Consider the following 27,969-nt stretch of genomic DNA (forward strand, 5'->3'; position numbering starts at 1 on the left):
TTCTATATTCGTGGTTATTAATCTAAACGTTTAAATTTTGAACCTATTTTATATGGGTCGAGGTGACACAAAATATTATATTTGCACGGGTCAACATGTCCCAAAAAAAGAGTTAGATGCTAAAGGTAAAAACATTACATCAATTAGTCAATACAGTTAAAAAGAATTCAAGCATTCGAAAAACGATGATAAATAAAAGGAGAAATTACACTATAATAATTTTCGTTTTTTAGATACCGCCATATATGAAAAAATAATTTTAAAATATCTAATAAAATTAAATTATTTAGGACCAGATGAATAAATTAGACATTTTTATGTCCGACACTAAGCAACAATTTTTATAATTAAAACTATGTTTTGATTCAATATTTATTTATTTAATATGTGACTAGACGTTAAACTAAGCACTCTTAGAAATTAATTTCTTAGGTTTATGATCTCAAACTAAAATTAATTTTATAATATGCGTTGGGCTTTTAGACTTTTGACAATGACAGCTATAACCTACGCAACAGTAACTGGGCGCACGTGCGAAAGTTTTTTTTTTTTTTTTTTTTTCTCGCTCGTGCGAACTCGTCCTCTATCCGAAAATGACAAGCCCGATATCCGTGAGAGTCGAAGAAAAATCTTTAGCCCGCTATCTCCCTCCTCCATTTCCCGCTCCAAGGCTCTGCAGCTACCATTTCGAGTTCACTCCGGAACCTCCCCAGCATATGCAATTGGAGTTTTTGGGCGGTTCTTCCGTCCTTAGGTCGCCACATTTAGGTCCTTACAGGCACACGATGGCAGCCTTTGGTGCTCTTTCACTATGTCCCTGCAGCCCTCTGCCACGCCCACGTACCATTTATTGTTGCAGTGGTACTCCTAAAGTTTTAGGTACGTTTTTTTCTTTTTTTTTGAAATTGAATTACAGATACTGCTGCTAGTTGCTATGCTCAGCTCTTGTTCACGAGAAGGTTGCAGAAAGAAGTTAGAAGATAGACTTGTTATCGCTTATAGAACTGACCTCATGGAATTTTGGCAAGTTTTAGAACTAAGCTTAACGATATTGTCCGGGTTATTTTTACTACGTCTTGAAACATACTAACTGGTTTACTGGACTTGGAATGGAGTTTCTGGCATTTAAGTTATTTGAGTCATGTGGATAACATTACAACCTGCAAGGGAAGTTTGAATCCAGACGTATGATATTTATTTGGCTGACCTGTTGGAGTGTGAAACGTAGGAAAGTGAAGAGAGAAAAGAATTTGATTTGATGTTGTGAGATCCCACATCGGTTAGGGAGGTGAACGAAACATTTTTTATAAGTGTGTGGAAACCTCTCTCTAGCAGACATGTTTTAAAAACCTTGAGGGGAAGCCCGAAAGAGAAATTTCAAAGAGTACAATATTTGCTAGCGGTGGGCTTGGGCTGTTACAAATGGTATAGAGCCAGGCACCGGGCGATGTGCCAACGAGGAGGCTGAGCCCCGAAGGGGGTGAACACGAAGCAGTGTGCTAGCAAGGAGGTTGGGCTCCGAATGGGATGGATTGCGAGATCCCACACCGGTTGGGGAGGAGAACAAAATATTCTTTATAAGGGTGTGGAAACCTCTCTCTAGCAAACGTGTTTTAAAAACCTCAACGGAAACTCCAAAAGGGCAAGTCCAAAGAGGATAATATCGGCTAGCTGTGAGCTTGTGCGGTTACAGATGTTTTGGGTTACATTGAACAACCATACCAATTTTAGTGCCATTCTCTCTCTCTCTCGTGACGGTTGTTATAGTCAACAATGTTAACACTTCTAGGAACTCTTCTCCATTGTCAATGTACTTATTTTTTTTCTTTTTTCTTTCTGAAATTGTGGAATGCCATTTTAATGTTGCATTTATTTAGGCAATAATGTCTCTAGAGTACACCGCAAAAGACCGGGAGGATTAGAAGGTGCTAGAAAAAGCATGGAAGATTCTGTTAAACGCAAGATGGAACAGTTTTATGAAGGTTCAGATGGTCCGCCCCTCCGTGTTCTTCCAATTGGCGGCCTTGGTGAAATTGGGATGAATTGTATGCTTGTTGGGAATTATGACCGTTACATTTTGATTGATGCTGGTGTCATGTTTCCTGAGTAAGTTTCTATTTTTTGTGAATCTCTAGCAACCATAAATTGTGCTACTCAAGAATTGGATTAAATCTTCCAGTAAATGTAATTTTACATCTTAACCCATTTGATTTTTGTTTGATCCTACTGGAAGTGTTTGGCATGCTTTCTTACACTGTAGTGTTGTGTCTAAATGTGTGTCATCTATGTACAGCCACGATGAGCTTGGTGTTCAGAAAATTATACCCGATACCACATTCATCAGAAGATGGAGTCACAAAATTGAAGCTGTTGTCATTACACATGGTCATGAAGATCACATTGGTGCGTTGCCATGGGTAAAGTTTCTTTCTAATTCCTAAGACATACTATGTTTTCCCCTAAATACCAGATATTCTTAATTTCTCAGGTTTTTATGATTGGCTTCTTTATAACACATTATTATTGAAATTTTGTTGGAGAGATTATAGGATTTTCAAGGATAAAGCTAATAATTAAATGTCATCCTGTTTCTTAACAAATTGTTTTTTCAATGATAAAGCCAGATATTGGGAGGAGGTAGTAGAAAAGTAACCACTTTCATCTACTCTTTGGATACTATCTATTGTAATTAATACTGGCAATGTTTATAATTAACATCAAAAGGAAATAATTTCCATGCATACACGCATGACAAAACAATTTGTCTTAGATACTGGTATACATTAGCCATAAGCTATTATTTCTTTATGTAATATTGTTTGTGTTCTATGAACCTTTAGAATTATGGTTTTAACTTCTTTATTGTACATTGAGACAAATAAACGTTTCTGCAATTCTCAGGGAATAAGTTCAAGCCACTCAGAATGTCTTTATACCGGAATTTTGGTTAAATTGTAATTCTGTCCCTTGTATTTCACCACTTTTATTTTCCTGTAGAGCTATATCAGGGACTAAATTCATGCATTTATGGAAGTAAAGAACTAAAATGAAATAAATGGACGCATAGGGACCATTACCCTAAAAATTGTAAAATTTAACTTTTAACTTTACATCTACATGCTCTTTGTGAGATAGTTTTTTGATCTTAACCTTCTTTATGTTATTATATATTTTTTGTTTTTCACATGCTTCAGTCCTGTCTGATCAGGTAATTCCAGCTTTGGATTCCCATACACCAATTTACGCTTCATCCTTTACAGTGGAGGTATATCACTACTTCAGCATATTGAAATTTTCTATCATTCTAAGTATTTGCGTTTTTAACATCAAATGCAACTCTTCTTATGTACCTTTGTCAGTCAATCTTCTTATGTATCTTTGTCAGTCAATCATCCTGTTGAATTTTGATATTACTTGTCAATTGAAATTATTGACCTCACGCTGCATATTTAGTTTTTAAATTATTACACTCCTACTAGGAAGTGGGACATTGTACAATAGTAATGATCTTAAACTAAAATGTAAAGATCAAGAGTTTAATCCTGTTTTATCTCTAGTTATTTCATCAACGTGGTGCTTGCTTGTCATTTGTGGCATGACTGTTCTTCCTTGGCAGCTAATAAAAAAGCGTCTGAAGGAAAATGGGATTTTTGTTCCTTCTAGACTTAAGGTGTTTAAGATGAGAAAGAGATTCACAGCTGGGCCATTTGAAATAGAGCCAATTAGGGTTACCCATTCCATTCCTGATTGTTGTGGATTGGTTCTTCGATGTGCTGATGGTACAATTCTTCATACTGGAGACTGGAAGGTAAGACTGTTTGATGCAGTATCTCATTGTTGTTTGTTTCTTTTACGACTACTTGAGGAGGTGATATCTTGCAGATTGATGAGTCCCCATTGGATGGTAAAGTCTTTGATCGAGAAACTTTGGAAGAATTATCAAAAGAAGGAGTTACTCTTGTAAGCCAATTCTTGTCCCCGTCCAGTATATATAAAATCTAAACCTCTGGCCACAAAATGTTTACCGAAACTTTTGATTCATGCATATTTTTGTGACTTCAGCTAGTTTCAAAGCCATCTAATTTATGCCTAGGAGAAATGGGCCTTTTCTTTTTTGAAAATTTGGTTTGTTGTTAGCAGGAATTAACTTGTTACTTGGCATGCAACGAACATGGTCGAAATATGAAACTTTGTAAATATATGTGAATTACTTTTCAGATGATGAGTGACTCAACAAATGTACTATCTCCTGGAAGGACGATTAGTGAGTCTGTGGTGGCAGATGCTCTTTTAAGACGTATCTCTGCAGCTAAAGGAAGGGTCATCACGACTCAATTTGCTTCAAATATACACCGCCTTGGAAGTGTGAAAGCAGCCGCTGATTTAACTGGTAGAAAGTTGGTGAGTTTTTCATAGTTAGATTCCTTTATTCTCTTATGATTTTCCATACATAAAAGTAAATTGCTTCTCACAGTGGCATTTATGTCTTCTTTTGCAAATTTTTATGATTATTAGGTATTTGTTGGGATGTCTTTAAGGACATATCTGGAGGCAGCCTGGAAGGATGGAAAGGCACCAATTGACCCATCGACCTTGGTAATCATTTATAAATTTTATTTTCACCCTGATATGTTTTCTATTTTAAAGTTCAATTTGACATTTAGTTTTTCCTTGACAAGTGACCTTATTGATATTCGACTATCGACAGAAATGAAATCTTAGAAAAAACCCTTTAACTTTTTTGAAATAGAAACAATTTTTTTTTCAATGAAATAATGAAAAGAGACTAAGGCTCTAAAGATACAAAACCTCGTAGAGGGATGAAAAGAAACCACTAAGAATGATATAAATAACAATCCAAATAGTACTACATCCTCTTCAACAAAGAGCCTAAAATAATTATCCAATCAAAACATCAAAATAAAAGCCAAGAACGTTGAACTCCAAGCAAAAGAGATTGACAGAAGAAGGAAGAGATTTGACAACTAAGAAAAATCCTTTATGCACATTTGATCTGAAGTTAAATTTCAGAAAAAGAGAAGAGATATGACAATTGAGAACCAACTCAAATATGCCCAACAACATAAAACTCAAATATGCCCATGGTTGCAAGTTGAATCATGGTGTGACATGATCTAAGAAGGTGGGATCGCAACAGTTTGTACCTTTGTATATTTATTTGATAATTGGAAGTCTTTTTTTTTTCTCTTAGAAAGAGTCTTGCATATTGATCCATGGGAATGTGTTTTTTCTCACGTGATGTTGTGACATAAAGACCATTGATGTTTATGCATTTATTGATCGAGTCTATTCAAGGGAGTGGTGGCTTTAGAAGATATTCTGAAGATGTTCCTTTTAAATAAAAATGTGAAGTTCTACAGGTCACAGGAGAATTTGCCATTATGTGGGAAATATGGTTAAAGAGAAATAAGTAAACCTTTGAAGTTTAAAGCCTTCATGTGCGTAATACCTCGACAGATCTGAATTTTAGCTTCTTTTATCTTTCACTTGTTAAAGATTTAGACATTGACGTGTCTTTCTGTAATCCAAGTTTTTGTTTTGCCTTGGTATGCTCCACTGCCTTGGACTGGTTTATCTGAATGAAAGCCAGTTTCTTATTTAACATTAGGGGCTTCAAACATAATCCTCATTGCCATTAGATGGTCTTTAAGGAGTATAACTGTGCTATTACAACTTATGATGTTTTATGAATCTGTGATTAAAGAATTACTGCTGAGTATAAGCGAACAGCTATTATTCATAATGGCCATGCTTCTTCTTAATGTTCGGAAGTGGTGCACATTACTATTATTGTTGGCTTATTGCTAATGCTTACTATGGAATATTTTTCATGAATTTTACTGGACTCTGAGTTGCAACGCTGGTTTTGAATTCCTAGGAGAACATGAAATTATGTATGGGCATGCATGTAGAATCATGCTTTCAGCTGTTATTCTTAACTATTCCACATATTTTATAGGTTTTAAGTGTGCGTATTCATCTAATTGTAACAATTCTCATCCTACAACTGATAAGGTAAAAGTGGAGGACATTGAAGCCTATGCACCAAAAGATTTATTGATTGTCACAACTGGCTCACAAGTAAGTTTGCCTACATGCCTATAGGAATTGGTGGGTAATGGATTTAATACTTTAGTCACATCGATTTAGCAGTATCATTGTGCATGCTACTGTGTCAGGCAGAACCACGTGCTGCCCTAAATCTTGCATCTTATGGAAGTAGTCACTCTCTCAAACTGAGCAAGGAAGATATGATTTTGTATTCGGCCAAGGTAATAAAACAAGATTTTTTTTATTCATACCAATTATCAAATAATCTTTATGTGATTCAAATTTATAGTTATATTTTCTGTGTCATAAACTCATATATTCAACCCATAATGTCAAGTTGTCTCATCAGTTGTTTTGGATTTACAAAGATTTTAGTAATTGCTGTTCCTCTCTAGCCTATTGACGTATCCTTTGCTTATTTTGTGAACACCTGAAATTAATACAGAACTACGAGGAATCTTTATTTGCAAGTCTTATGGTGCACTTTATCGTTTGAGAAATTGAAATATCAAATTATTTTACACCCTGATTTGAGAAGAAAAAACCAACGCATATTTGTGTATTTTCTTCTGTTCCCTCCACTTTAATTTTCTTCTCTCGTTTCTTATAAAGAAATAATAATAAAAATAAAGTTCTTTAGTCTTTCCAAAAAAAAACTGCACCTCATGTTGGTCATCTTCGTTATTAGCTAATAGAGGTAGCTAGTTTGTTTGCCATATGTAGGGGGTGATTAGGGGATTTGGCAAGTCTTGAGATTAATTGTGGGAGAGAGTACTCTCTCAAAAAGTGATCGACTATTCTCCATTAACATAGATTTCTTAAATTTCATTCTATGTTTCTGGTTCCTATCATTATCTCGCCAATAGTTTACTATGGTTTCATTTATTTATCATATATTAAGTTACTACAAACGTCTTCTTTTGAACAATACCTTCTATGTTGGCCTATTTGAACAATTTTGAACTGCTGAACTTACATTTCTAAGTTCTTAAACGATTTGACATCAGCTTTAGGTCTACTGGCTGCCATTGATGTTTTTCAGGCAATGTATTGTATAATAGTTCTTTTCCCTCTTCCCATGCGACAGGTTATTCCTGGTAATGAATCTAGAGTGATGAAAATGTTGAACCGTATATCAGAGATTGGATCAAATATAATCATGGGCAAGAATGAGTTGCTGCACACATCTGGTCATGCATATCGTGGAGAATTGGTTAGTTTCCATTATTATTGCATCCGAATATGTCAATTTTAAATCTCTTTTGGGACTTTGGACTTATGATTATCTCAGCCTTCTTGCTAACTACAGATTCCCCTGCCTCCTATCTCGGTTTGTAGATGTATGCCTTTAGGCATATTTGGAAATTATTTTGAAAGGATTAAAAATCACTTTTTTCGTATTCAAAATTACTTTGAAGTGTTTTTAATTCTGAAAATCAATTCTTATGGAAGGAAAATTATGTGTAGAAGTGTTAACTTAAACACTAAGTTTATTTTGAATGATTAAAGATATGTTTTGGATAAGAGTAGTTTTGAACATGAAAGTGATTTTGACCCTTTCAAAACCACTCTCAGACATGTCTTTAGATGTGGAATGTCTTGGTATAGATGATTAGATTTTGTTTACCTTTTTCTTTTTTTTCTGTTACCTGTTATGTTTGGAACCTAATTTCTTATTAGGTATTGGTTTAAGCTGATATTCGATTAGCCTTCATGTCTATGTCATGGTCATCCATCCCAAACTTCCCCCATTTTTGCCTCAAAATAGTTTTCTTCTTAGCACCTGTTTGATTTCATCCATCTTGGTTCCTTCATCTGTCTCTTGTGTTTGAAAAATGGGATTCTTTGTGTTTGAAGGAGGAAATACTACAAATTGTTAAACCGCAGCATTTTTTACCCATTCACGGAGAGCTTTTATTCCTTAAGGAGCATGAGCTGCTGGGCCGGTCGACAGGCATCCGACACACAACTGTGAGTATTTTCCTATCCACAATTGTGATACTTTTTGATAGGATAAGTTATGTTATGCAGAAATTGGCCGGTCAATAACATTTCTCTAGATTTACCTGTTTACCCTGGACCTATCATCACCAATATCCTTGCCAACGGACTAAAAATAATTGTTCCTCCTACAGTATCTCCGAAGTCCTTGATGAAAGATCATAAAAGGGAAAAAAGGGTTTCCTGTCAGTCACCAAATTCCATTGCCCTTCATGGAGGAAAACAAATTGTTGACTCTTGATTTATGCATAATCAAATTATTAACATTTGGAAAAAAAAAGAAAAAAAAAAGAAAAAAGAAAAAAAGAAAAAACAAAAAGAAAAAGGGTATAGTCTGTTAGGAATCACGACTCTCCACAATGGTATGATATTGTCCACTTTGAGCATACGCTCTCATGGCTTTGCTTTGGGCTTCTCCAAAAGGCCTCGTACCAATGGAGTTAGTATTCCTCACTTATAAACCCATGATCTTCCACTAAATTAACCAATGTGGGACACTCACTCCCAATAAACCTCAACAATCCTCCCCTCGAACAAAGTACACTAGAAGCCTCCACTGAGGCTTATGGAGCTCTCGAATAGCCTCCCCTTCATCGAGGCTCGACTCCTTTCTCTGGAGCCCTCGAACAAAGTACACCCTTTGTTCGACACTTTAGTCACTTTTTGACTACACCTTCGAGGCTCACAATTCTTTGTTCGATATTTGAGGATTCTATTGACATGGTTAAGTTTAGGGCATGGCTCTGATACCATGTTAGGAATCACGACTCTCCACAATGGTATGATATTGTCCACTTTGAGCATAAGCTCTCGTGGCTTTGCTTTGGGCTTCCCCAAAAGGCCTCATACCAATGGAGTTAGTATTCCTCACTTATAAACCCATGATCTTCCACTAAATTAACCAATGTGGGACACTCACTCCCAATAAACCTCAACATAGTCCTCCACTAAATTAACCAATGTGGGACACTCACTCCCAATAAACCTCAACATAGTCCTGACTCGTGAAGTTAGACCTTGACAAGGTCTTTGGTGAGGTTGGAGTTTCTTTGACGTCATCTTGAAGCCAAAGTGTTCAGCCGATGTTGGAGGGGTTGAATTGAAGTCTTCTCTCTAATGCTTATTATTCCGTAATTTTGAATCAATTCTTCTCCTAACTCAAATGCTGCAAACACGTAGTTTGCTTCTAAGAGTTTGAAAATGACACACTAAAAGACAGTGAAAATATATGCTATTTTCTTATCTGAGCTACAATGAACCAGCTGCACTTCTCCTTCCTTGATGAAGTTGATTGGAGTCTCTTCGACATCATTCTTGAAGCTAAATCATTCAACCAATGTTGGAGGAGTTGGATTGAAGGCTTCTATCTACTGCTTGTTATTCCAAATTTTGATTCGGTTCTCCTCCGGACTGAAATGCTGCAAACACCTAGTTTGCTTCTAAGAGCTTGAAAACAACTAACACTAGAAGACTTATTGAAGATATCCACCATTTGCTTATCTGTGTTAGAGTAAACCAGCTGCTCTTCTTCTTCCTTTCACATGTCTTTCAGAACAATAATACTTGATCCTAAAAAGCTTGGTTCTTGTATGAAATAACTGGATTCAATGAAATAGCTAGAGTCGCTTTGATTATCCACAAATATCTTGAAAAGACTTCGTGCACAAAAGTAGCAACTTCCCACTGACTCCACAAAAGTAGCAACTTACACCACTGACTCCAAATATGACAACTGACTAAAAATAACAGCAACTTCCCAAGAAACAAGAACCCTGGACTGATTTAAAACAACTAAAAATAAACTTGCAGCTTGAGTTTACTGACAAAACCAAAGGGTCAAATTATGGCCAGATGGGGAACTAGGCAGGGAGATCTATTCTCCCCTTTCCTTTTCACTCTAGTTTTGAATTTTCTTTGTTGGCTTCTCTCTGAAAGCCTCGTTTTGATTCTGGTGAATAATTTTCAAGTTCGCTAAATCAATCTAGTCTTCCCCGGTAGTATGTTTATAGAATCCTCTGATTCGATAAGTTCAATCGTTTCTGGCATATTTAACACCTCTTTTTCTGAGAGTATGTATAAAGTTAAAGAAATTTCACATTCTGATATGAAGGTGATTAAAAATGGAGAAATGCTTGGAGTATCTCATTTGAGAAACAGAAGAGTTTTATCCAATGGTTTCACCTCTCTCGGGAAGGAGAATTTACAGGTACAACAACCTTGATAGTTTTCTTTTCACTATAATGATGCTGTTAACCTTTGTTCATTTCTTTATTGTGATGCAGTTGAAGTATAGTGATGGTGATAAAGCATTTGGATCCTCATCTGAGCTCTTTGTTGACGAGAGACTAAAGATTGCAACAGATGGCATAATAGTGGTCAGGTAGATTTTGCAAATTTTACCTTTAGTGAAGTGGGTACATCCTCCATCTTTGTATTAATGTTCTGATTTCTTCTATATGCAGTATGGAAATCTTGCGACCTCAAAGTATAGACGGTTTAAATGAGACTGGCATCAAAGGAAAACTAAGAATCACTACTCGATGCTTATGGCTCGACAAGGGGAAGCTTTTAGATGCACTTCACAAAGCCGCTCATGCAGCACTTTCAAGTTGCCCCGTAAATTGTCCTCTAGCTCACATGGAAAGAACTGTGTCTGAACTTTTGAAGAAGATGGTTAGAAAATACAGTGGTAAGAGGCCTGAAGTCATAGTCTTGGCTGTGGAGAACCCTGGAGGAGTTCTATCCGAACAGCTTGGTAGAAGGCTTTCAGGGAAGTCCGATACTAGATTCGGGATGTCAGCACTGAGAAAAGCAGTTGATGGACAGCCAACTAAGAGCCACTTAAACGGCATAAGACCAGATGGAAATGACGATTTGCATTCTGAGGATAACTCAAGTCAGGAGTCCCAAGGTTTCTTTTTTGCTATATATTTCAGCATCTTTCGTTGCATATCCGTGCATAAATGGAACACGTTGCTTTTAGGAACATGTCATTCGTGTTTTCAGGCATAATCCAGATAGCAGGTCATAGGTGATGTAGGGATATATCTTCTTTAGGTTAGCTAATAAAACTTCAGAAGTTCTAATCAATTTTTTTTTTAAAAGAAAAAACCCTACTTGCAAGACCATACATTTTATGCATTCTTAATAGGATTATTAGGGCTTATTATAAACTCTACTGGAAGTCAGGAACTTCTAAATTTAAAACCCTTACATGCAAGGCTTACAGGTGAGTTTAAGCCTTTCTTTGATCGATATTTCTTTGCAATGTATTGAGTTGAAAAGCTTCTAGCGTAAGAGTTCTAGTATGAGACATGTCCATGTATGGTGATCAATTTGATTCAGAAAAAACTAAATTGCGTGGAAAGGTGGATGATTGCGACTTTAAGTTGTTTGTTATTACTATTAGATATGTCCATGGAGTTATGATCGTAGCTGTGGTTTTAAATGAGCGTTTTTTTTTCCTACTCTCTTTGTTGGTCCAGGTTATTACATTGAACCTGGAAGCCTACTTCCTGAAGAAGACTACAATTCCTCAAACTCCAACTTGACAGAGACAGAGTCCTCTGGTAACGAGGGTTTGGAGGATTTCTGGAGACCGTTTATCACGCCATCCTCTCCTGTTAATGAATTGGTGAAGGAGGATGAAGGTTCTGTTCAACCATCAAAAAATACTCTGGAGATTTCAAACGGAGGTGAAGAAGGTAGTGATGAGGGGTCACTGAAAACATCAAATTCTTCGGAGAAGCCTTTGAAGCCTTTGAAGCCTGTTAAAAGCAATAAATGGAAACCTGAGGAGATGAAGAGACTTATAAAATTACGTGGCCAATTGCATGCCAGGTTTCAAGTTTCCAAGGGACGAATGGCATTATGGGAAGAGATATCCACATGTATGTTGGGTGATGGAATGAATCGGAGTCCAGGACAGTGCAAATCTCTGTGGGCATCTCTGGTTCAGAAATATGAGGTGCGTTCTCTGTTTCTTCTTCCAAACGCTCCTTCTTACCTAAGCTCAATGCATGATGGATCCAATAGATTCTGCAATTCTTATTCCTGTAAGAGAAATTGTATCGATAACTTTCTTTGTACAGCAGGATAGCAAAAGTGAAAAGACAATCAAGAAAAGTTGGCCATACTTCGAGGAAATGGACGCCATATTGTCTGATTCAGAGGCAGTAGCATCAAAATAAGAGGATTTTGAAGAAAACTTAGTAATATTTATTCCATACAGCCTGGAGAAACGACCCATTTGGCATTTTTACATGAACATTGGCTCCTGCAGCGGAGGAATGGGCAAAATGTATTGGGACCTGGCGAACATGAATCAAACGAAATGGAAACTCCACAACATACGGGTTTGTTCCACGCTGAAACTCATTCATTTTAGGGACTGTGTTTCAATTTTGTAGAAGCTTTTTTTTAATTTATATGGCAATTTTGTTATGCTTTAAACCAAGGAAGGAAATGAGAAAGTATGTGGCGGGAAAATATATTATGTTTTAAGCCCATTGTTTTGCTTGGTCTTCAATGGGCCGTTCTTTGGGCCTGGCCCTTCAACTACGAATGACGCGGAGTTTGGGCCGGCCGTCAATGTCGTTTACCACAAGTATTTTACTTCGTGGAGAAGGCGACACGTGTTACGTGCAAGTGTATTGAGGGAAGGAATAAACGTTTTAAACACTAGTTCCATGTGATGCACGGCATGACCTTCCAATATTTTACTTTCTTTTTCTCATTTATAATCTAATTTTATATTTAAATTAAAATTGGGAATTTTATTTTAATAAAATGTTAAATATTAAACCCAAAATTAAAAGATATTAGACGAAAAATGCAAATAAAGTTTTATAAAAAAAGAATAATTCACGTATTTATTTATTGGTATGTTCCATTTTATAAAAAAAAAAGGATAGAATTCTAGAAACAGGGAAGAAATAGATTGTGCTGTATGTAAATATTTAGAATTTTCTTTTAACACAACAAAATTTAAATCAAAATATTTTAGAATGACTTTTCTTTTAATTTCTACATGTGGTTAACCACGTGGCTTTGGACTGTTCTAATGGAAGTGCGTTTATATATTAGTCTTTTAAAAATAAATAAAACAAAATAAAGTTTTTACATTTAAAAAAAAAAAAAAAATATATATATTTCGTCATCTCGCCGTACTAAATAAGCCTCGTCCACAACAAGACTAAACGCGTTTTAATAAATGTTATTATATATGGGGGGGGGGGGGGGAGAAAATGAGCGTTTAGTACGTGGCAGTTGACCGTTATTTTAAAATAAAATATGAATAGATTCCTTACCCATTTTCATTCCTTGGCGGTCTTCTTTCTTTATTTCCTTTTTCCTTCCCCCTTGGAATCAACTTTTTTTCTCCCTTCCTTCCTCGTTGCTTCCAAACCGCCACTCCCCAACCCTACAAATTCCCAATTCCTACCAAAATCCAATACTCAGAAAATTCACACAATTCTTTTCCAAGTATTTGAATCTCGATTTGAAATGGAGATCACCAGTGCCGCACACTACGACCACGTCTTGCGTTACTTCGATGAAGATGGCGACGGCAAAATCTCGCCGTCGGAGCTGAGGAATCGTCTCGGATTGATAGGCGGAGAGCTTCTGCCGGCGGAGGCAGAGGCGGCGGTGGAATCGCTCGACTCCGACGGCGACGGACTGCTCTGCGTCGGTGATATCGAGCGGCTACTGGACGTGGGGGAGGAAGAGAAATTGAAGGACTTGAGAGAGGCTTTTGGATTGTACGATGCTGAAGGCTGCGGGTTCATAACTCCGAAGAGCTTGAAGAGAATGCTTAAAAAATTGGGGGAAACGAAATCCACGGCGGAGTGTAAAGTGATGATTCGCCGCTTCGATTTGAACGGTGACGGTCTGATTAGCTTTGAGGAGTTTCAGATCATGATGGCCTGACTGACATGTACATAATTTCGTTCACATATTCTTTTATATCCCTTAGCTGTTTGGACATTGATTCTTTTATTCATTCATTTCTTGAATGGGGCATTTCCTGTTCATATACACACATTTTATTTATATGAGTAACATAATTTTTCTTTATGCAATGAGTTATGAATAATCTTATAATATCTATCGTTTATAGTTTCATGTCATAAGAACCCAACATTGTTCACACCATGGCCCTATAATATGAAATAGGCTTCACAGTTATATAAAAAGATAATTGATATCTCAATTATACCATTTAGACGGCTACCAATTTAGTATGAGATTGAAATGAACACCGGAAGTTGGGGACATCAAAGGCTCGTCATCGCTTTGAGCGTCTTCGAATTCAGTTTTCCAAGTTCGATCGATTCTATGCCTCTCGTCTTATTCGTCTGGATTGGTTGCTTAAAAGGATTTTGACCATGGAGATTCCACGCTTACCCTGCAAAGTGAAAGTGGGGAAGTGGAGTTAAATGATAGGGAAATTGAAAAAAGCGATCCCAAGACAATTTCATAGACTCTTGAAGAAGAAACGTTTGATGAAGATGTTATGATATGCTATGCATCAGATTTTTCAGATGACGAGATTTGTAGTCATGCTAAAAATGACTTTAAAATACATTCATGTCCACTCTCTAATTGAACCTTAATCTTGTAGCAAAATACCATGTAATCTTTGTTGGTAGGCTATCTCAAGGAAAGTATAAAGTTGTTTAGTTTATTCGAGTTTCTTGTAGATTTCTAAACTTCATATCTTGAGTTCTCTAGTTCTTGCCTTATCGGGATGTTTATTGATTAACTAAATCTGACTTGTAGTTCTTCATGGTCTAGCCCAATCGAAACTCAACTCATGTTCACTTAAGCTAGAGTTCATGCAATTTCTTGTGGTTAACCCAATCGAGGCCTCTTCTAATCGTGATGTGCTCTACTCATTTGATCACATCGACCCATTGGGATTCAACACAAGATCCTAGCCCACATGTTATAATCTGAGTCGTCAACTCATTCTAGAATTTGAAGTTACAATGTTCATGTGACAACCTAACCTAAACAATGTTCATGTGACTGCAAGTAACCGTTCTTCTAAAAAGATTAAATAGGGAATTAAGATGAGATTTTATAAATAATGATAACTCATTTTACTCGGACTTTTTATTTATTTTACTCTTAAAAGGCCAAAAGTTTCATTTTCGAGGCAATATAAAATCATGTATGTCGTCTAAAAGAAAACTTGAAAAATATGGTAAAAAGAGCCTTTGTGTTTTCTTTTAACCAATGACTAAGTTTCTTTACAATTCTATGTAGTTAAGAATCATTCAAGGAATGATTCGAATCTCAAACAAGTGTTCTTAGTTTGAGATATTTGATTAACGAGATAATTCGGATCTTACTTTTCCTTGCCGTGATTCTTTAGCATGAGTAAAATATTAAAAAATAAGAATGAACAGAAGGGGAGGCATGCATGATTCTGTCTCGTGGATGTAGGCAAGTCATTTGAGAACAGATAGTATGATCTTATGTGCCACACTACAAGCACACCACTTACTATCTATTTTTGTCACGCTTACCTTTATATCTCCTTTTCTTGGTGGGCACCTCCTCTTCCTTTCAGATTGTGTAAGTTCTGCCGCTTCTTTGACATCACCTTTGCCAGCAAAAACATCCTCTGGAGCAAGCATTGACGCAGCCAACAGGAGCAATCTAACCACAGAACACGAGTCAATTTAGCTCGTGCAGTCGGCTTCATATACATACGAGATAAGTAGAAGAACAATTACCTCTTCCATTGCCGGAGTAGGGACATCCACTGATATACACATATCCTCTATGACCTTTACGAGTATACAATTAACATTTAGATGAGCAAACGGCTAGAAAGATGGTCATCGGAAAGTCCGAAATAGAAAGTCTAAATATGACAATATCTGTTAATGATGGGTTTGGACAGTTAGAAATGGTAGGATTGTGAGATCCCACATCGATTAGAGAGGAAAACGAAGCACCGAAAGAGGACAATATTTGCTAGTGGTGGCGTGAGTTGTTACAGCATCCTACTAGGTGCAAAGTTTCATGAAAAGTATGTTAGCCTGATTTGAGGTTTGTGTTTCTATTTGAGATTGAAGCTTCTTAAATTTAGAAGTAGAGGAAGTTATGCACCTGTTCTTCATGAGCTTCAATGTCTTGTTCTTCATGAGCTTCAATGTCTTGTTCTTCATGAGCTTCAATGTCTTGTTCTTCATGAGCTTCAATGTCTTCTTCTTCATGAGAGTTCCTGACTCTAACCCATAAGTTGAAAGCCAATAAAATAGACCATCCTTAAGTTTGAGAAAGTGAAGTGGTTCAAGACCAGGTTCAGTAGTAGGAAGAACCACTAGCTCCACCTCCATTGAACTCCGTTTCAACATTAAAAAGAGATCCTTCATTCAACAATGTATCATGATAAAATGAAATAATTCAATTAACTGCAACAAATTTCAGACCACTTTACACATCTTGAAACTAGAGATATGAACGACAAGAACTGATAAAACAACAAAAGCCATACCTGAAAGTGGCACGGTGATCAGATCCCTTGGCCTTGCACGCTGGTACACATCACAAACACATAAAAGGAGATACAATTTGATGACAAATAATAAGACAATTCTTCCATCGGTAGCTGTGAATTCGGAATGGTGTCAAATCATTCCAGTTGTGATTTGAAATCTTTATTGTTTTTGAAAAAAATAAAACCTCGAACTCCTACACTCGCTCATGTGTTCATATGCAAATGCCTCTCCCTATGCGACTTCATAGCCATTGATGGTTTCTTCTATATTCAAGAAGACTCAATGCCATTCAATCAAGGTTAATTTTTCATAAACTAAAAAGTAAAAGACCTTGAAAATTTAAAAAAAAAGTGGCGGAGAGGTTCAAGCCTGTGTTTCTGAGAAGCAAAAAGAAGAAAAAGAAGAAGAAATAAGACTAACCGGCGTTGTTGATCTTGATCTTCCAGCAAGAACACCAAACCCTATCGAGGGGTTCAAGCCTTCAAGGATTTGTGGTTTACCAAAAAAAACACCTTCACTATTATGGTTGGGTGGGCTTTTTCTATGGCCTTCTACGGTCCGTCAACATCGGTCCGGTTTTCCATTTTTAAAGAGTCCGGTTGGATTAAATAAGGAAGTGGATGTTTTTGTTGGGAATAAGAAATAATTTTGTGGTATACAGAACGGTTTGGTTTGGTTTTTTATTAAAACAAAACCAAATTGATTCCCCCATCTCCGAGAACCTAATTTTAAAATAACCGAATCAAACTGGCCGGTTCGGTTTGTTGAGTTCACAGGTTCGATCGATTTTTTTTTTCATCCCTGGTTCCAAGCCTTTGCACGCATTCAAAGATTAGGGGTATTTACGTAACTTCGTTCGCATCGAATAGATCCGTCGTAGATTTAATGGCGGAATGAAGAGAGTTGGAAAGGAGAGGACCTCCACATTGCCGGATTCACAGCACGGACAGAGAAATCAGTTAGCAAAAGCAACGGGAGAAACTACCGGTTAGAATTTTTTTTCAGGTCTTCGTTTTCCTATGTAATTTCTCATCTGTTTATGCTAAATGTTGCTTTAAATTTCTCAAAAACGGTTTCGGAAGAAATTGATACTTCAAATCCTTCTGTAGCATACTAGTTCTAGGAGTTCATACTAGCTCATTATCCGTGATTGAAGTCCGCTTCGAAATTTAGGACTTGAAATTCTTGAACGGGAAAGTGGGGGACGAAGCACTATAGATTTCATCCGAGTGTTTTCGTGGTTTTGGATTCGTTGAATTTTTTGCTGCTGTAAATAGTCAGGCGAGTTTGAATTTCTTGTGAGGAGATTTTCTCTTCGAGTGCTGTCTCAATGAGTTTAATTTCTGGGTGGTGAATTTGAGTTCGAGACTCTGTTGCTGGGTCGTGGTTTTGAATGGAGTAATTTGATCCACATACCCCCACACACTCAAGGATTTTGGCTGTATCAGTTAGCGATGTCTGTGAATAACAACAACAATGCTAATAGTAACAGTGTGGTGAGGAATATTGGGGGAACTATGCCGGTGAATAACAGCCCTAGTAGTAACAATTTGGGGAGGAATATTGGGGCAGCCTCGCATTTTGGGAATTCAGGCATGGTTCAGCAAGCAAGGCCAATGAATCATCATTCTCAGTCACAGTCTCAAATGCACGGCGGGACGCATTTTTCAGGTCATTTTCAGTTGTCCGAGCCGCAGTCGCGTATAATGTCTCAGGTACAGTATACGCAGGCTCATGCACAGGCACAAGCTCAATCTGCTCATGCACAGTTTCAAGCTCGTACTCAACCCGTTCAGCTGCATAGTGCTAAGGCTAGTAATGTTACTATAACACCCTCTGTGTCAACACCTGGGACAGGGAGTTCTAAGAGGCCTACTCAGAAGCCACCTTCTAGGCCTCCAGGATCTTCTAACAGTAGCGCTAGTTCACCTTTTAAAACCATGGAGTTAACTCCAGCTGCTAGAAGAAAGAAGGCTAAGCTTCCTGAGAAACAAATACCCGATAAAGTTGCTGCTCTTCTGCCAGAATCTGCCATCTATACCCGACTGCTCGAAGTTGAGGGTCGGATAGATGCTGCTCTGGCAAGAAAGAAAAATGATATTCAAGAGTCTTTAAAGAATCCTTCGCGCATTCAGAAGACCCTACGGATCTATGTCTTCAATACGTTTGAAAATCAGAATCATAATAGTTCTGATCAGAAGAATGTAGAATCCCCTTCTTGGTCGCTTAAGATAACTGGGAGGATCTTGGAAGATGGAAAAGATCCCGCTATAGCTGGAAACATGCAGAATTATGATTCTACTTACCCAAAATTTTCATCTTTCTTCAAGAAAATGACTATATACTTAGACCAGAGCCTTTATCCAGATAACCACATAATTTTATGGGAGAGTTCTCGTTCTCCTGTTCTGCAAGAGGGATTTGAAGTGAAGAGAAAAGGAGATAAAGAATTTACTGCAGTGATAAGATTGGACATGAATTACACGCCTGAAAAATATCGTCTTTCACCTGCTTTATCAGATGTGCTTGGACTCGAAACAGACACCCGCTCAAGAATTATGGCTGCACTATGGCATTATGTGAAAGCTAACAAGTTGCAGAATTCAAATGATCCTTCTTTCTTCACATGTGATCCAGGCCTACGAAAAGTGTTTGGTGACGAGAAGGTCAAGTTTTCTATGGTATCTCAGAAGATATCGCAACATTTAATTCCTCCACCACCTATAAACTTACAGCATAGAGTTAAGATTTCGGGAAATTCTCCTGTTGGAACTACATGTTATGATGTCGTGGTGGATGTACCGTTTCCAATAGAAAAGCAAATGTCAACATTCTTGGCAAACCTGGAGAAGCATAAAGATATAGATTCATGTGATGAATTGATTACTACTGCAGTAAAGAAGATTCAAGAGCACTATCAAAGGCGAGCTTTCTTTCTTGGCTTCAGTCAGTCTCCAGCAGAGTTTATCAATACGTTGATATCTTCTCAAACTAAGGATTTAAGGATCGTTGCTGGTGATGCTAGCCGTCTTGCAGAGAAAGAACGACACTCTAATTTTTACAGTCAATCCTGGTGAGCATAAGTTGTTTCTTGTTTCTACCCTCCTTTCTTGTTTGTTTACTCATATATCTACTTAGAGATCATGCATTGAAATCATGTGATGGATGTTTTTATCCCAAATCAGTTCTACATCATTGTCGAACATCAATATTCTAAAATGTTAGTGATTTTGGCAATGTTTATCAAAATTATGGTGCTTTTTAATTACTGCCAGTGGCAACAATGGCCACTTGATGAATGCTATTTGTGTCTTTTTTTGGTATTCTATTTTCTTTTTCGTCTACTGGCTAGAGTGACCCGCTGGACTGGATGCCATTTATGTCATGCTCATCAAATTACTGCATAATGGAGTAATATGCACAGATATCTCACATGACAAACTTTTTTAAATGATTGTTTTAATTAGTCGACGAAAATGTGTGTGTTGCATCAGGTTGGAGGATGCTGTGTTTCGGTACCTGAACCGCAAACCTGCTGGAAGTGATGTTCCTGGAAGCGCTTAAAGATCCAAACATTGAATTCGGTGACATCTGTTCTTATATATATCGCCTTTATTACTTTAGGGGACTGAGAATCTGCAAAACAAATATAGGAATTCTGTATTTGAATACATGGGTAGTTCTTGATTGGGTAACTAATGTTGCAGGGAAAAGTCGTCTTAATTTGACTGCAACTTAGAAATTTCATTTCCATTTTGTACCATTTTTCAGGTAGATGTTAGAATCACAGATGGTTTTGCTCGTCTCAAACTACTTACATTCCAATCTCTGCTTGGTTCTGAATTTGCTTTATACAGAAAACCAACTTAGGCAACTATGTACCCTGTTGTTTTTTTTTTTTATTTCCTCATGGCCTCTGTTATAGCTATGAACTGATATGTCTACTTCAGATTTTGGAATATTTATCGTGGATATTCTAGGGAGTTTCATATGGCTGTAGACAGAGGAGTTATTGTTAAAATCTGATATTTACCCAACTTATAGAGCTTGTTCTGACGTTTCATCCATTCCAGAAGGGCGCCCTCTCATAGCTTGTTCTGATGATGCATACCAAACCTTATGAACCAACAGGTTACTGTCATTGAACTCATTGCTTTGTGGCTTTCTCTGCATGCAAATTCATATCGTGTCTTGTCTTGGTGAAGCTGTACATAATATCTACGAGTGTATTGTCGGTAATTAGGACATAATTAGTTCAGATATACAACTAAGTTATCTGTAGGATTAGTGGCGCTGTCTTTCTTGTGAAATTAGTTTAGTTAGTGCGTTCATATCGATTGAACCCGTATTAGACACTTGTTAAATCATAGCAAAAGCGTTTCGGATTTGACGTTACTTTTTTTAATATTCTTTATATATAAATTATGTATATTTTAATAAACGTGTATGCGTCAATTTTTTATAAAAATGACTGTCTATGTTGATATTGTTTTATATCCTTATCTTGCATTAAAAATTAAGAAAAAAAAAAAAAAAAAAGATGTGGGAGTTAAAAAAGGTCAAAGTTGACGGTATAAAGAAAGATATTCTGGTGTGTTGTTGGTTAGCAAAGAATGAAGTAAACGTGCGCTTAAATGGAAAATGAAATTGGAATTTGGAACATATAGATAACATTAAAGTGCTTTATAGCGACGTACATTTTTCATTTATACATTTAATCATTATATTTTTTTTAATTAAATGTTGGCTTTGCGGCGCTATGATTCATCAATTATTTCCAACTCAAAACACACACCAAATGCTTCACTTTTGTCCTCTTCTTTCTCTAACATAAACCTGTAATCCACCTGCCATGTGAGCTGTCAACAACGGCACAAAAACCGGTTCACTTTCACTCACCGCTCTAAACTCAAACCGCTTCAAAACCGTGGCTACCACGTATTTCATCTGAATGAACGCCATTTCCTTTCCCAAGCACATTCTCGGTCCGCCTTGGAACACCGGGAACTTAAACGGACTCACCGCTTTCACCTCCCCCTTTTCAAACCACCGTTCCGGTTTGAACTCCTCCCGCTCCGGACCCCACAGCTCCTCCATCCGCCCCATTCCGTACGGAAAATACGTCACTCTGTCCCCTTTCCTCACCGGAGTTCCATCCGGCAGAATGTCCGCCGCCGCTGCGTGCTTTGAATCCCAAGCCACCGGTGGGTAAAGCCGCATGGACTCACACAAACACGCCTTCAAATACTTCATGCCCTTTAATTCTTCGTAGCCGTAACCCAACGACGCCGTTTGGTAATTGTTGGTCAAGGAAGCCACTTCGTCCATAAGGGTCTGTTCCACTTTGGGATGCTTTGTCAGCAACCAGAAGAGCCACGTCATGGCGGCGGAAGTGGTGTCACGGCCAGCCATTATGAAGCTGACGACCATGTCTCGGACGACTTCCTCGCCGTGGCCGGCGGATAACAGCCGAGATAACAAATCGCTGTCTTTATTGTTGTCGAGATTTTTGTTGCGAATGATGTGGGAGACCCATGAGTGGACCATTTGGACGGCTTCTTTGAGCCGCTTCTCGGAGCCGATGTTGAACAGCCGCTTGGCCTTCCACGCCAGAGAGAGTGGCGCTATTGCCCGCTTGGCGCTGATCCCCGTAGCCATATCGAATGCATTTACTATTGCTGGAACTGGGCGCGACAGGTCCAAACATTGCTCCTCAGTTCCTAAAGTCATCTGGAAAACAAACACAATGACGTCATTAATCAACATATCCAAAAACATTAATTAGTGATTAATTAACACGAAGGGTAATTTCGACAAACCTTACAAATGGTGTCAAAAGCGAGTCTACCAAGAACATCTTGCAAATCCAAGACGGCGTTAGTCCGGGCAGCGTTCCGGAGCAACGGAATCAAACGGAGATGAACTTCATCTTCAAGCGTCTTAACCACAAATTCCCTTAAAGACTTAGCAGAAAATTCATGGCTAGCGAGCTTGCGCTGGGTGGACCACAACTCGCCGTCGACGTTGAAAATGCCGCAGCCGAGGAGATCGCCGAGTACATCAGTGAAGGGCTTTCCTTTAGGATAATTAAGAAAATTAGTCTTGAGCATGTACTCGACGTTGGCTGGGTTGGCCGTGACGACGGTCCGCCTGGAACCGAGGCGGTGCACCACAATGGTCAAGGACGGAGAGTTGGAAAGCAGGTGGGTGTACCAGGAGAGAAGGCGGCGCCGGTTTTTGAAGAAGGAGATGAAGCAGCCGATGAAAGGGTAAGAGGGAGGGGAAGAGCGGTTAGTAGAAAAGCGGTGGAATTTATAAATGAAAAGATAAATAAGAAAGAAAGCCGAGAGAGAGAGGGAAAGAAGAAGGAAGAGGGAGACGGCCAAGTCTTGCATGGTCCTTCAATATGGAGAGAACCTTTTAATTTTTAATTTTCTTTTTTTTTTTTTTTTTGGTCTGTGGATTGGGGAAGAAATGAATATTTATAGGGTGGGGGGGAATGCGATGTGAGCTGTAAAAGGAAGAGCACGTGGGAAATTGCCAACCCTTCAACAAGAGTTACACGTGGCTACTTACTTTTTTCTTTTTTTCTTTTTTTTTCTTTTTTTTCTTTTTTTAATAAAAATCTACGTATTAGTTAAATAAATATGAGATTAGTAATCATTTTTTGGAAGGAAAATATGTGAATAATCGTGTTGATTGCGATAGAGAAAAGAAAGAGAATAATTAAAAAAAAAAAAAAAAGAAAAAAAAAGGAGTAGCTAAATGACACGTGTGAAATGTGATATGAGTGTAGAAGAGATTACTGACAATATGGTAGACTATGCCGGGCTAGAGAGACGTAATAATTTATAAGGCTTGAGGTGGGTAATGGAGCCAAATTTATGGCAACTGTCACAAAGCACAATCAATTAATTTTTAATTACATCTATGTGTAATTATTTCATTTTTAATTATTATTTTTTTTTTTTAAATGTATAGAATTGGAAGGCATAGAATGTGAGCAGAAAATGAAGAATGTGAAGAGAGACGGTTATGCATGGAATGGAAGCATAGGGCTTTTCCAAATTTGTGAACATCTCTCGAACCCGAACCCGAACCCGAACCCACAGTGTCGTTAGGTAATGTTTGGTTGAACAGGACGTGTAGTCGGCCTGTTGGCGCCGCAAAACAAAAAAGTGGGATGGACTAATGGAGCACATGAGAGAGAAAAGTGGGAGAATGCAACGCCGTCGTTTTGGAAGAGAGAGAGAGAATGGTTTCTGTGGCCAATGATATTTCAGGTTTTAACCTATCTCACCGTCCAAAACTGGAGGCCCCAATGGCCGCAGCCGCTTTAGTTTCGTATGATTTATTGGGGAACTCTGGACGACATGTCGACGACGACTGGTGGTGACGGTGGTCATCTAGTTGATCAATCAAGTCAACTTTTTTTGTTGCCAATCATGCTCTCACTGTTGGTTGGAAACCGACGTGAGGTTTGTATTTTAATTTGTACGCACTGTATTCAGTCGGGCGGTTGTTGGTATTGGTGGTACTACTTCAAAATTTTTACTCTCTCTCTCTCTCTCTCTCTCTCTCTCTCTCTCTCTCTCTCTCTCTCTCTCTCTCTCTCTCTCGCGCGCGCGCGCGCACGCATGTCGACAACCATTTGATCATAACATTGGAGTTCTTGATTCGCTCCTTCGAAACCACACATATATACATGTATAACTTCCTATTTTCTTTCCTATTCATAAAGGTGCAATAAAACAGCTCTTTAATCTAAAATTTAAAATCATAGCTGGGACCAAATTTATAATTTAATCTAAAATTTGATCATTAAGTTGAAAAATATGATTCAGAAGGATCAATTTTCTATGTCATAAGCTTTACTGGAAATTAGAGTAAACAAAAATACACGCTCTTACTTTATCTCTATATTTTAACTATCAATGTTTTGTTTTTTTTTTTTTCACCTGAATCAAAATGAATGAATGCAGATATTCATGACTAATTTCTCAAGAACCATCACCAGTTCAACTTCAACTCTACCCTACTCCTATTTAAATGTTGAGGAAACAGTCATCCTTAACTTTCTCTCTCGGGTTGCTTTCCTTGCTGCTCATGTTGTTCATGTGCTCCTCTCCCATAGTGGTCGTCTAACCATCAGCGCTTCTAAGGCGGGCAATTAATTCATCCTGCACCAAGTCGATCGAAAAATATGAAAAGGATAATCCACAGAGAAAGCAATGGCATTCATCTCAATCCTCAAACACACAACGATCGATAAAGACTTATTCAGCTACTCTACTTCACATTGATTGCAATATAATATACTTGCCTTCTTTCCTTTCAGCGAAAGGCCTCTGGCCTTGAGAAGCGCACGCAGCCTCTCTACAGTCAAATTCTGGAAATCCTTACTCGGTGTTTCACTGTTTGATGCTCCTGGATGCATTATTACAGCCACCATAATCATCAGATTTGGAACACAATTCTAATGAAACTATAAACTGATTATTGAAAGAAAAAAGGTAAAAAGGTAAAACGCATCCTCCCCTGACTGGTCCTTTCTGTTTCAATTTACAGATATATCCTAATAACTAATTGAACTGCTGACATATTTCTAGACGTTAAACACCAAAGTATGAAATGCAAAGTATGAAATGCAGGGTTCTTTAAGGGTTGGGGCCTTTTAAAATGTAGAACAACCACAATGTATAATATGCATTGATTTATTGTTTTTTGCATATGATAGATAGTGGTCGTTCACTTGTTCTTCATATTAAAAAGAAAGGGCACCACCCCGCTAGGAGATACTTTTTTGTTCCTTCACTCTTGAGGGGTCAGCACATTGGTCACATAATTTTCCTCTATAAAATACTAAGAAAAATAATTGGATTATACAAGAAAATAATTTTAAAAAACAAAAAGAACAAACAAGAGCACCACAAGAGATTGAAGCTAACAAGAAATGGTGATGCTGATTGAACTTTCATGAATTATGATTAAGACTACATTAATGTCTGTCTGCACAATGCTCAAGGAGAAACGAAGGCAGGATTTAGTTAACTCTTTTGAAGAACATTTGCAATGAGTAACGAGTCAGTCAACATGCCCTAATTACTTTCTGTATACATGATCAACAAGAACTTACCTTTTCCTGAACTTACTTGGGCAGTCCTCTTTGCTCTGCCATCTGAAATTTTTTCACCAGCCCTGGAAAGATAAGGATAGCATAATTAAGACTCGATATTATGTAGATGCTAAAACCGAAGTTATATGCTATATGGTACGTGCACCATGTGTTAAGAAATGAAAATGATATATTTTATGAGCAATGTGATAACAAACGACAATCCATTGTTAGCTTCATGTGCCACTTAAGAAAATGCAGCAAAATCCGACAGTTTCAACAAAACTTGGCTAACTAGCCACCTTAAAAGACCGGCCTTTTATTTTCTAAGAAAGATAATGACATGATGGTACCTCTTTCGAGAGGATTCGGCTGCAGCTACTCCCTTTCCATCCTTTGAGCTGGAATTTTTAAGCATTAAAGATCGAATAAGTATATTCTGCTGGTTTGTCTTTATTTCTTGGTCCTCTGGATGCAACAAAATGGGTGTAAATATTTATTAGTTTTTGCTGTATTCAAAATACATAACATGACAGAAAGTAAGACATAGTGGGTTAGGAACCACAGATCTCCCACAATGGTATGATATTGTCCACTTTGAGAATAAGCTCTCGTGGCTTTGCTTTGGGCTTCCCCAAAAGGTGTCATACCAATGGAGATGTATTCCTTAAATTATAAACCCATGATCATTTCCTAAATTAGCCAATGTGGGACTCTCTCCAAACAATCCTCAACATAGTGGTGAGTGCATCGGTGAATGACAAGTCCAGTTTCTGACGTGTTTCAGCAAGAACTATTCGGTAGGATGATGGATGAATCTCAGATATCATTCCTGATAGCGTGACAGTAATGTCAACAATGACTATTTGTTGGTTTCTCCACATACATTCAAAACACATGTAAATTGCCAAAATCAGCTATCTTAACTGTACAAAACAAACTTCTGGCGCCAAAGTTCATAGGGCAACACAAGTACTAGATTCTCCTTTCTTCATCAATTTTCATGTCAATCAAATATCTGGTGAATAACAGTTCTCAAACTGCATAACCTACAATCTTACATGATTAAAGTGTTGCTCCATGGTACACCTACAGTCTTATGTATTTAAACTGTTGCTTTGTGGTAAATAAAATGAACATTCAGAGAAATAAAAGATAACCTGGTGGTGAGGTATCATGAAGGCAGATATAGACTCGCATACTTCCCTGCATGAATATATTTAAAAAAACAAATCCTTTCAATAAGAACAATAACCACAACAAATGCTTGTAAATGACCATCACAAGGCAAAAAAACTAGGAAAAGAAAGAGCGTAGATTGAATTCTCAAAATTGATAATCCAAAAAATACCTTCATACTACAATGTGGTTATAAATCTTCCAACATAATAACACGCATACATCCTTTAATTCATACTAAAGTGATAACCAACTCAATTACTCAAACATTCGTATTATCCGATCTAACAAAACACATAAATAATAGATGCAAAAGAAGAACGGCATCCTAGCAAAAACCTAGGCAGAAAAATTCAAATTACACCTCTTTGTCACAATTTATATAAGTTTGCATACCTAGAAAGAACAGGTCCTTGATCACTAATAATTTGGAACCTTACGAAATGAGAGTAAAGCAACAGCATCCTTTAAAGCACGAGAGAAGGTTAAAGCATTCTCTTACAACTTAAAAACGTATGATGGACTCAACTCCCTCGTAAACGTGCTAGCAGACTCAAATGCATTATTACAAAGAGCAGTGAATTCAAGTGATTGATTGTGATATTATAATTTCCATGGCTTCAGGCCCTAATGAATTCAAGTGATTGATTGAACTACACATAATCTTTCGCTAAGTGAATTTTTTTCCTAATGTAGACGTGACAATGATGGAAAAATATACAAATTTCAAACAGAGCGAATACGGAAGAGTAAGATTTAAAAGAACAGTGAGATTTGAGAAGAAACATTACAGGATTTGAGGAAGGGACGGAAGACGAAAAGTAGCCACGGGAAGGAAGGTCGCCAAGGAACTTGGAAGCGCCATGAGACGAGGAAGAAGCGGTGGACGCCATGGGCGAGAAACCCTCGCAAAGTAAAAACTAGAAAGACAGCAAGATGGTGAGTGAAATCTGTGTTGAAGGGCGGAAGCAAGAAGCCCACGTCGCTAAATACACGGGAAGCGCGGTAAAATAAATGTTTACGGCCTGTTTCTGTAATCTTGTGTCCGATTTATACCAATTTTACACTCTCTTTCCAAGTTTTTTC

At 37.6% G+C, this 27,969-nt stretch overlaps 6 protein-coding genes across 12 annotated transcripts; 3 read left to right on the plus strand and 3 right to left on the minus strand.

Annotated features, from left to right (window-relative positions):
• Positions 1-608: 608 nt before the first annotated feature.
• Positions 609-12,576, plus strand: LOC111793659 (ribonuclease J). 3 transcript variants are annotated; one of them, XM_023675643.2, is made up of 17 exons: positions 609-879; positions 1,878-2,106; positions 2,294-2,417; positions 3,209-3,265; positions 3,617-3,808; positions 3,883-3,960; positions 4,219-4,401; positions 4,516-4,596; positions 6,037-6,102; positions 6,201-6,293; positions 7,160-7,285; positions 7,930-8,043; positions 10,184-10,279; positions 10,356-10,453; positions 10,536-10,984; positions 11,559-12,040; positions 12,165-12,576. In XM_023675643.2, the coding sequence occupies exons 1-17, from the start codon at positions 717-719 to the stop codon at positions 12,261-12,263; spliced, it is 2,730 nt and encodes a 909-aa protein (XP_023531411.2). In that variant the 5' UTR covers positions 609-716; the 3' UTR covers positions 12,264-12,576. The 3 variants fall into 3 exon arrangements, with proteins under 3 accessions (XP_023531411.2, XP_023531412.2, XP_023531413.2); XM_023675644.2 differs by having other exon boundaries at positions 610-879; positions 12,168-12,576; XM_023675645.2 differs by lacking the exon at positions 609-879 and having other exon boundaries at positions 1,947-2,106; positions 2,294-2,403.
• A 914-nt stretch (positions 12,577-13,490) lies between these two features.
• Positions 13,491-14,151, plus strand: LOC111792310 (putative calcium-binding protein CML31). The gene has a single exon (XM_023673687.2). The coding sequence runs from the start codon at positions 13,579-13,581 to the stop codon at positions 14,002-14,004; it is 426 nt and encodes a 141-aa protein (XP_023529455.1). The 5' UTR covers positions 13,491-13,578; the 3' UTR covers positions 14,005-14,151.
• A 40-nt stretch (positions 14,152-14,191) lies between these two features.
• Positions 14,192-17,143, minus strand: LOC147793034 (M phase phosphoprotein 10-like). 5 transcript variants are annotated; one of them, XR_015420558.1, is made up of 6 exons: positions 17,010-17,143; positions 16,586-16,852; positions 16,198-16,457; positions 15,819-15,872; positions 15,609-15,741; positions 14,192-14,482 (listed from the first exon to the last, which is right to left on the minus strand). XR_015420558.1 is itself a non-coding variant. In XM_087122952.1 (5 exons), the coding sequence occupies exons 3-5, from the start codon at positions 15,842-15,844 to the stop codon at positions 14,411-14,413; spliced, it is 231 nt and encodes a 76-aa protein (XP_086979078.1). In that variant the 5' UTR covers positions 15,845-15,873; positions 16,271-16,457; positions 16,586-17,098; the 3' UTR covers positions 14,192-14,410. The 5 variants fall into 5 exon arrangements, 1 of the variants encoding a protein (XP_086979078.1); XR_015420557.1 differs by having other exon boundaries at positions 16,586-16,625; positions 17,010-17,117; XR_015420556.1 differs by having other exon boundaries at positions 16,198-16,502; positions 16,586-17,106.
• A 318-nt stretch (positions 17,144-17,461) lies between these two features.
• LOC111793723 (SWI/SNF complex component SNF12 homolog) lies at positions 17,462-20,463 on the plus strand. The gene is made up of 3 exons (XM_023675740.2): positions 17,462-17,576; positions 17,763-19,662; positions 20,084-20,463. Exons 2-3 carry the CDS (start codon positions 18,044-18,046, stop codon positions 20,151-20,153), a joined length of 1,689 nt encoding a protein of 562 aa, XP_023531508.2. The 5' UTR covers positions 17,462-17,576; positions 17,763-18,043; the 3' UTR covers positions 20,154-20,463.
• A 756-nt stretch (positions 20,464-21,219) lies between these two features.
• On the minus strand, positions 21,220-23,033 carry LOC111793378 (cytochrome P450 94B3-like). Its single transcript, XM_023675221.2, has 2 exons — positions 22,409-23,033; positions 21,220-22,319 (listed from the first exon to the last, which is right to left on the minus strand). The coding sequence occupies exons 1-2, from the start codon at positions 22,982-22,984 to the stop codon at positions 21,393-21,395; spliced, it is 1,503 nt and encodes a 500-aa protein (XP_023530989.2). The 5' UTR covers positions 22,985-23,033; the 3' UTR covers positions 21,220-21,392.
• A 1,493-nt stretch (positions 23,034-24,526) lies between these two features.
• On the minus strand, positions 24,527-27,879 carry LOC111792623 (protein LOWER TEMPERATURE 1). Its single transcript, XM_023674147.2, has 6 exons — positions 27,675-27,879; positions 26,865-26,910; positions 26,058-26,172; positions 25,726-25,787; positions 24,913-25,016; positions 24,527-24,769 (listed from the first exon to the last, which is right to left on the minus strand). Exons 1-6 carry the CDS (start codon positions 27,774-27,776, stop codon positions 24,731-24,733), a joined length of 468 nt encoding a protein of 155 aa, XP_023529915.1. The 5' UTR covers positions 27,777-27,879; the 3' UTR covers positions 24,527-24,730.
• Between the last annotated feature and the right edge of the window lie 90 nt (positions 27,880-27,969).

Source organism: Cucurbita pepo, chromosome 4 (genome assembly GCF_057944985.1).
Source record: "Cucurbita pepo subsp. pepo isolate OVF chromosome 4, ASM5794498v1, whole genome shotgun sequence".
Taxonomy (NCBI): Eukaryota; Viridiplantae; Streptophyta; class Magnoliopsida; order Cucurbitales; family Cucurbitaceae; genus Cucurbita; species Cucurbita pepo.

Coding starts and splice junctions, on each gene's coding strand:
- LOC147793034 (XM_087122952.1), bottom strand. CDS start 15,844: ATGTCCCTACTCCGGCAATGGAAGAG. Junction 15,742..15,818: donor CTACTCCGGCAATGGAAGAG/GTAATTGTTCTT, acceptor TTCTGTGGTTAG/ATTGCTCCTGTTGGCTGCGT. Junction 14,483..15,608: donor CAAGAAAAGGAGATATAAAG/GTAAGCGTGACA, acceptor TTCACTTTGCAG/GGTAAGCGTGGAATCTCCAT.
- LOC111793378 (XM_023675221.2), bottom strand. CDS start 22,984: ATGCAAGACTTGGCCGTCTCCCTCTTCCTTCTTCTTTCCCTCTCTCTC. Junction 22,320..22,408: donor CTTTTGACACCATTTGTAAG/GTTTGTCGAAAT, acceptor TTTGTTTTCCAG/ATGACTTTAGGAACTGAGGA.
- LOC111793723 (XM_023675740.2), top strand. CDS start 18,044: ATGTCTGTGAATAACAACAACAATGCTAATAGTAACAGTGTGGTGAGG. Junction 19,663..20,083: donor AATTTTTACAGTCAATCCTG/GTGAGCATAAGT, acceptor GTGTTGCATCAG/GTTGGAGGATGCTGTGTTTC.
- LOC111793659 (XM_023675643.2), top strand. CDS start 717: ATGCAATTGGAGTTTTTGGGCGGTTCTTCCGTCCTTAGGTCGCCACAT. Junction 10,280..10,355: donor TCGGGAAGGAGAATTTACAG/GTACAACAACCT, acceptor ATTGTGATGCAG/TTGAAGTATAGTGATGGTGA. Junction 10,454..10,535: donor GATGGCATAATAGTGGTCAG/GTAGATTTTGCA, acceptor TTCTATATGCAG/TATGGAAATCTTGCGACCTC.
- LOC111792310 (XM_023673687.2), top strand. CDS start 13,579: ATGGAGATCACCAGTGCCGCACACTACGACCACGTCTTGCGTTACTTC.
- LOC111792623 (XM_023674147.2), bottom strand. CDS start 27,776: ATGGCGTCCACCGCTTCTTCCTCGTCTCATGGCGCTTCCAAGTTCCTT. Junction 26,173..26,864: donor TCATGATACCTCACCACCAG/GTTATCTTTTAT, acceptor TGTTGCATCCAG/AGGACCAAGAAATAAAGACA. Junction 25,788..26,057: donor GCCGAATCCTCTCGAAAGAG/GTACCATCATGT, acceptor TTATCTTTCCAG/GGCTGGTGAAAAAATTTCAG.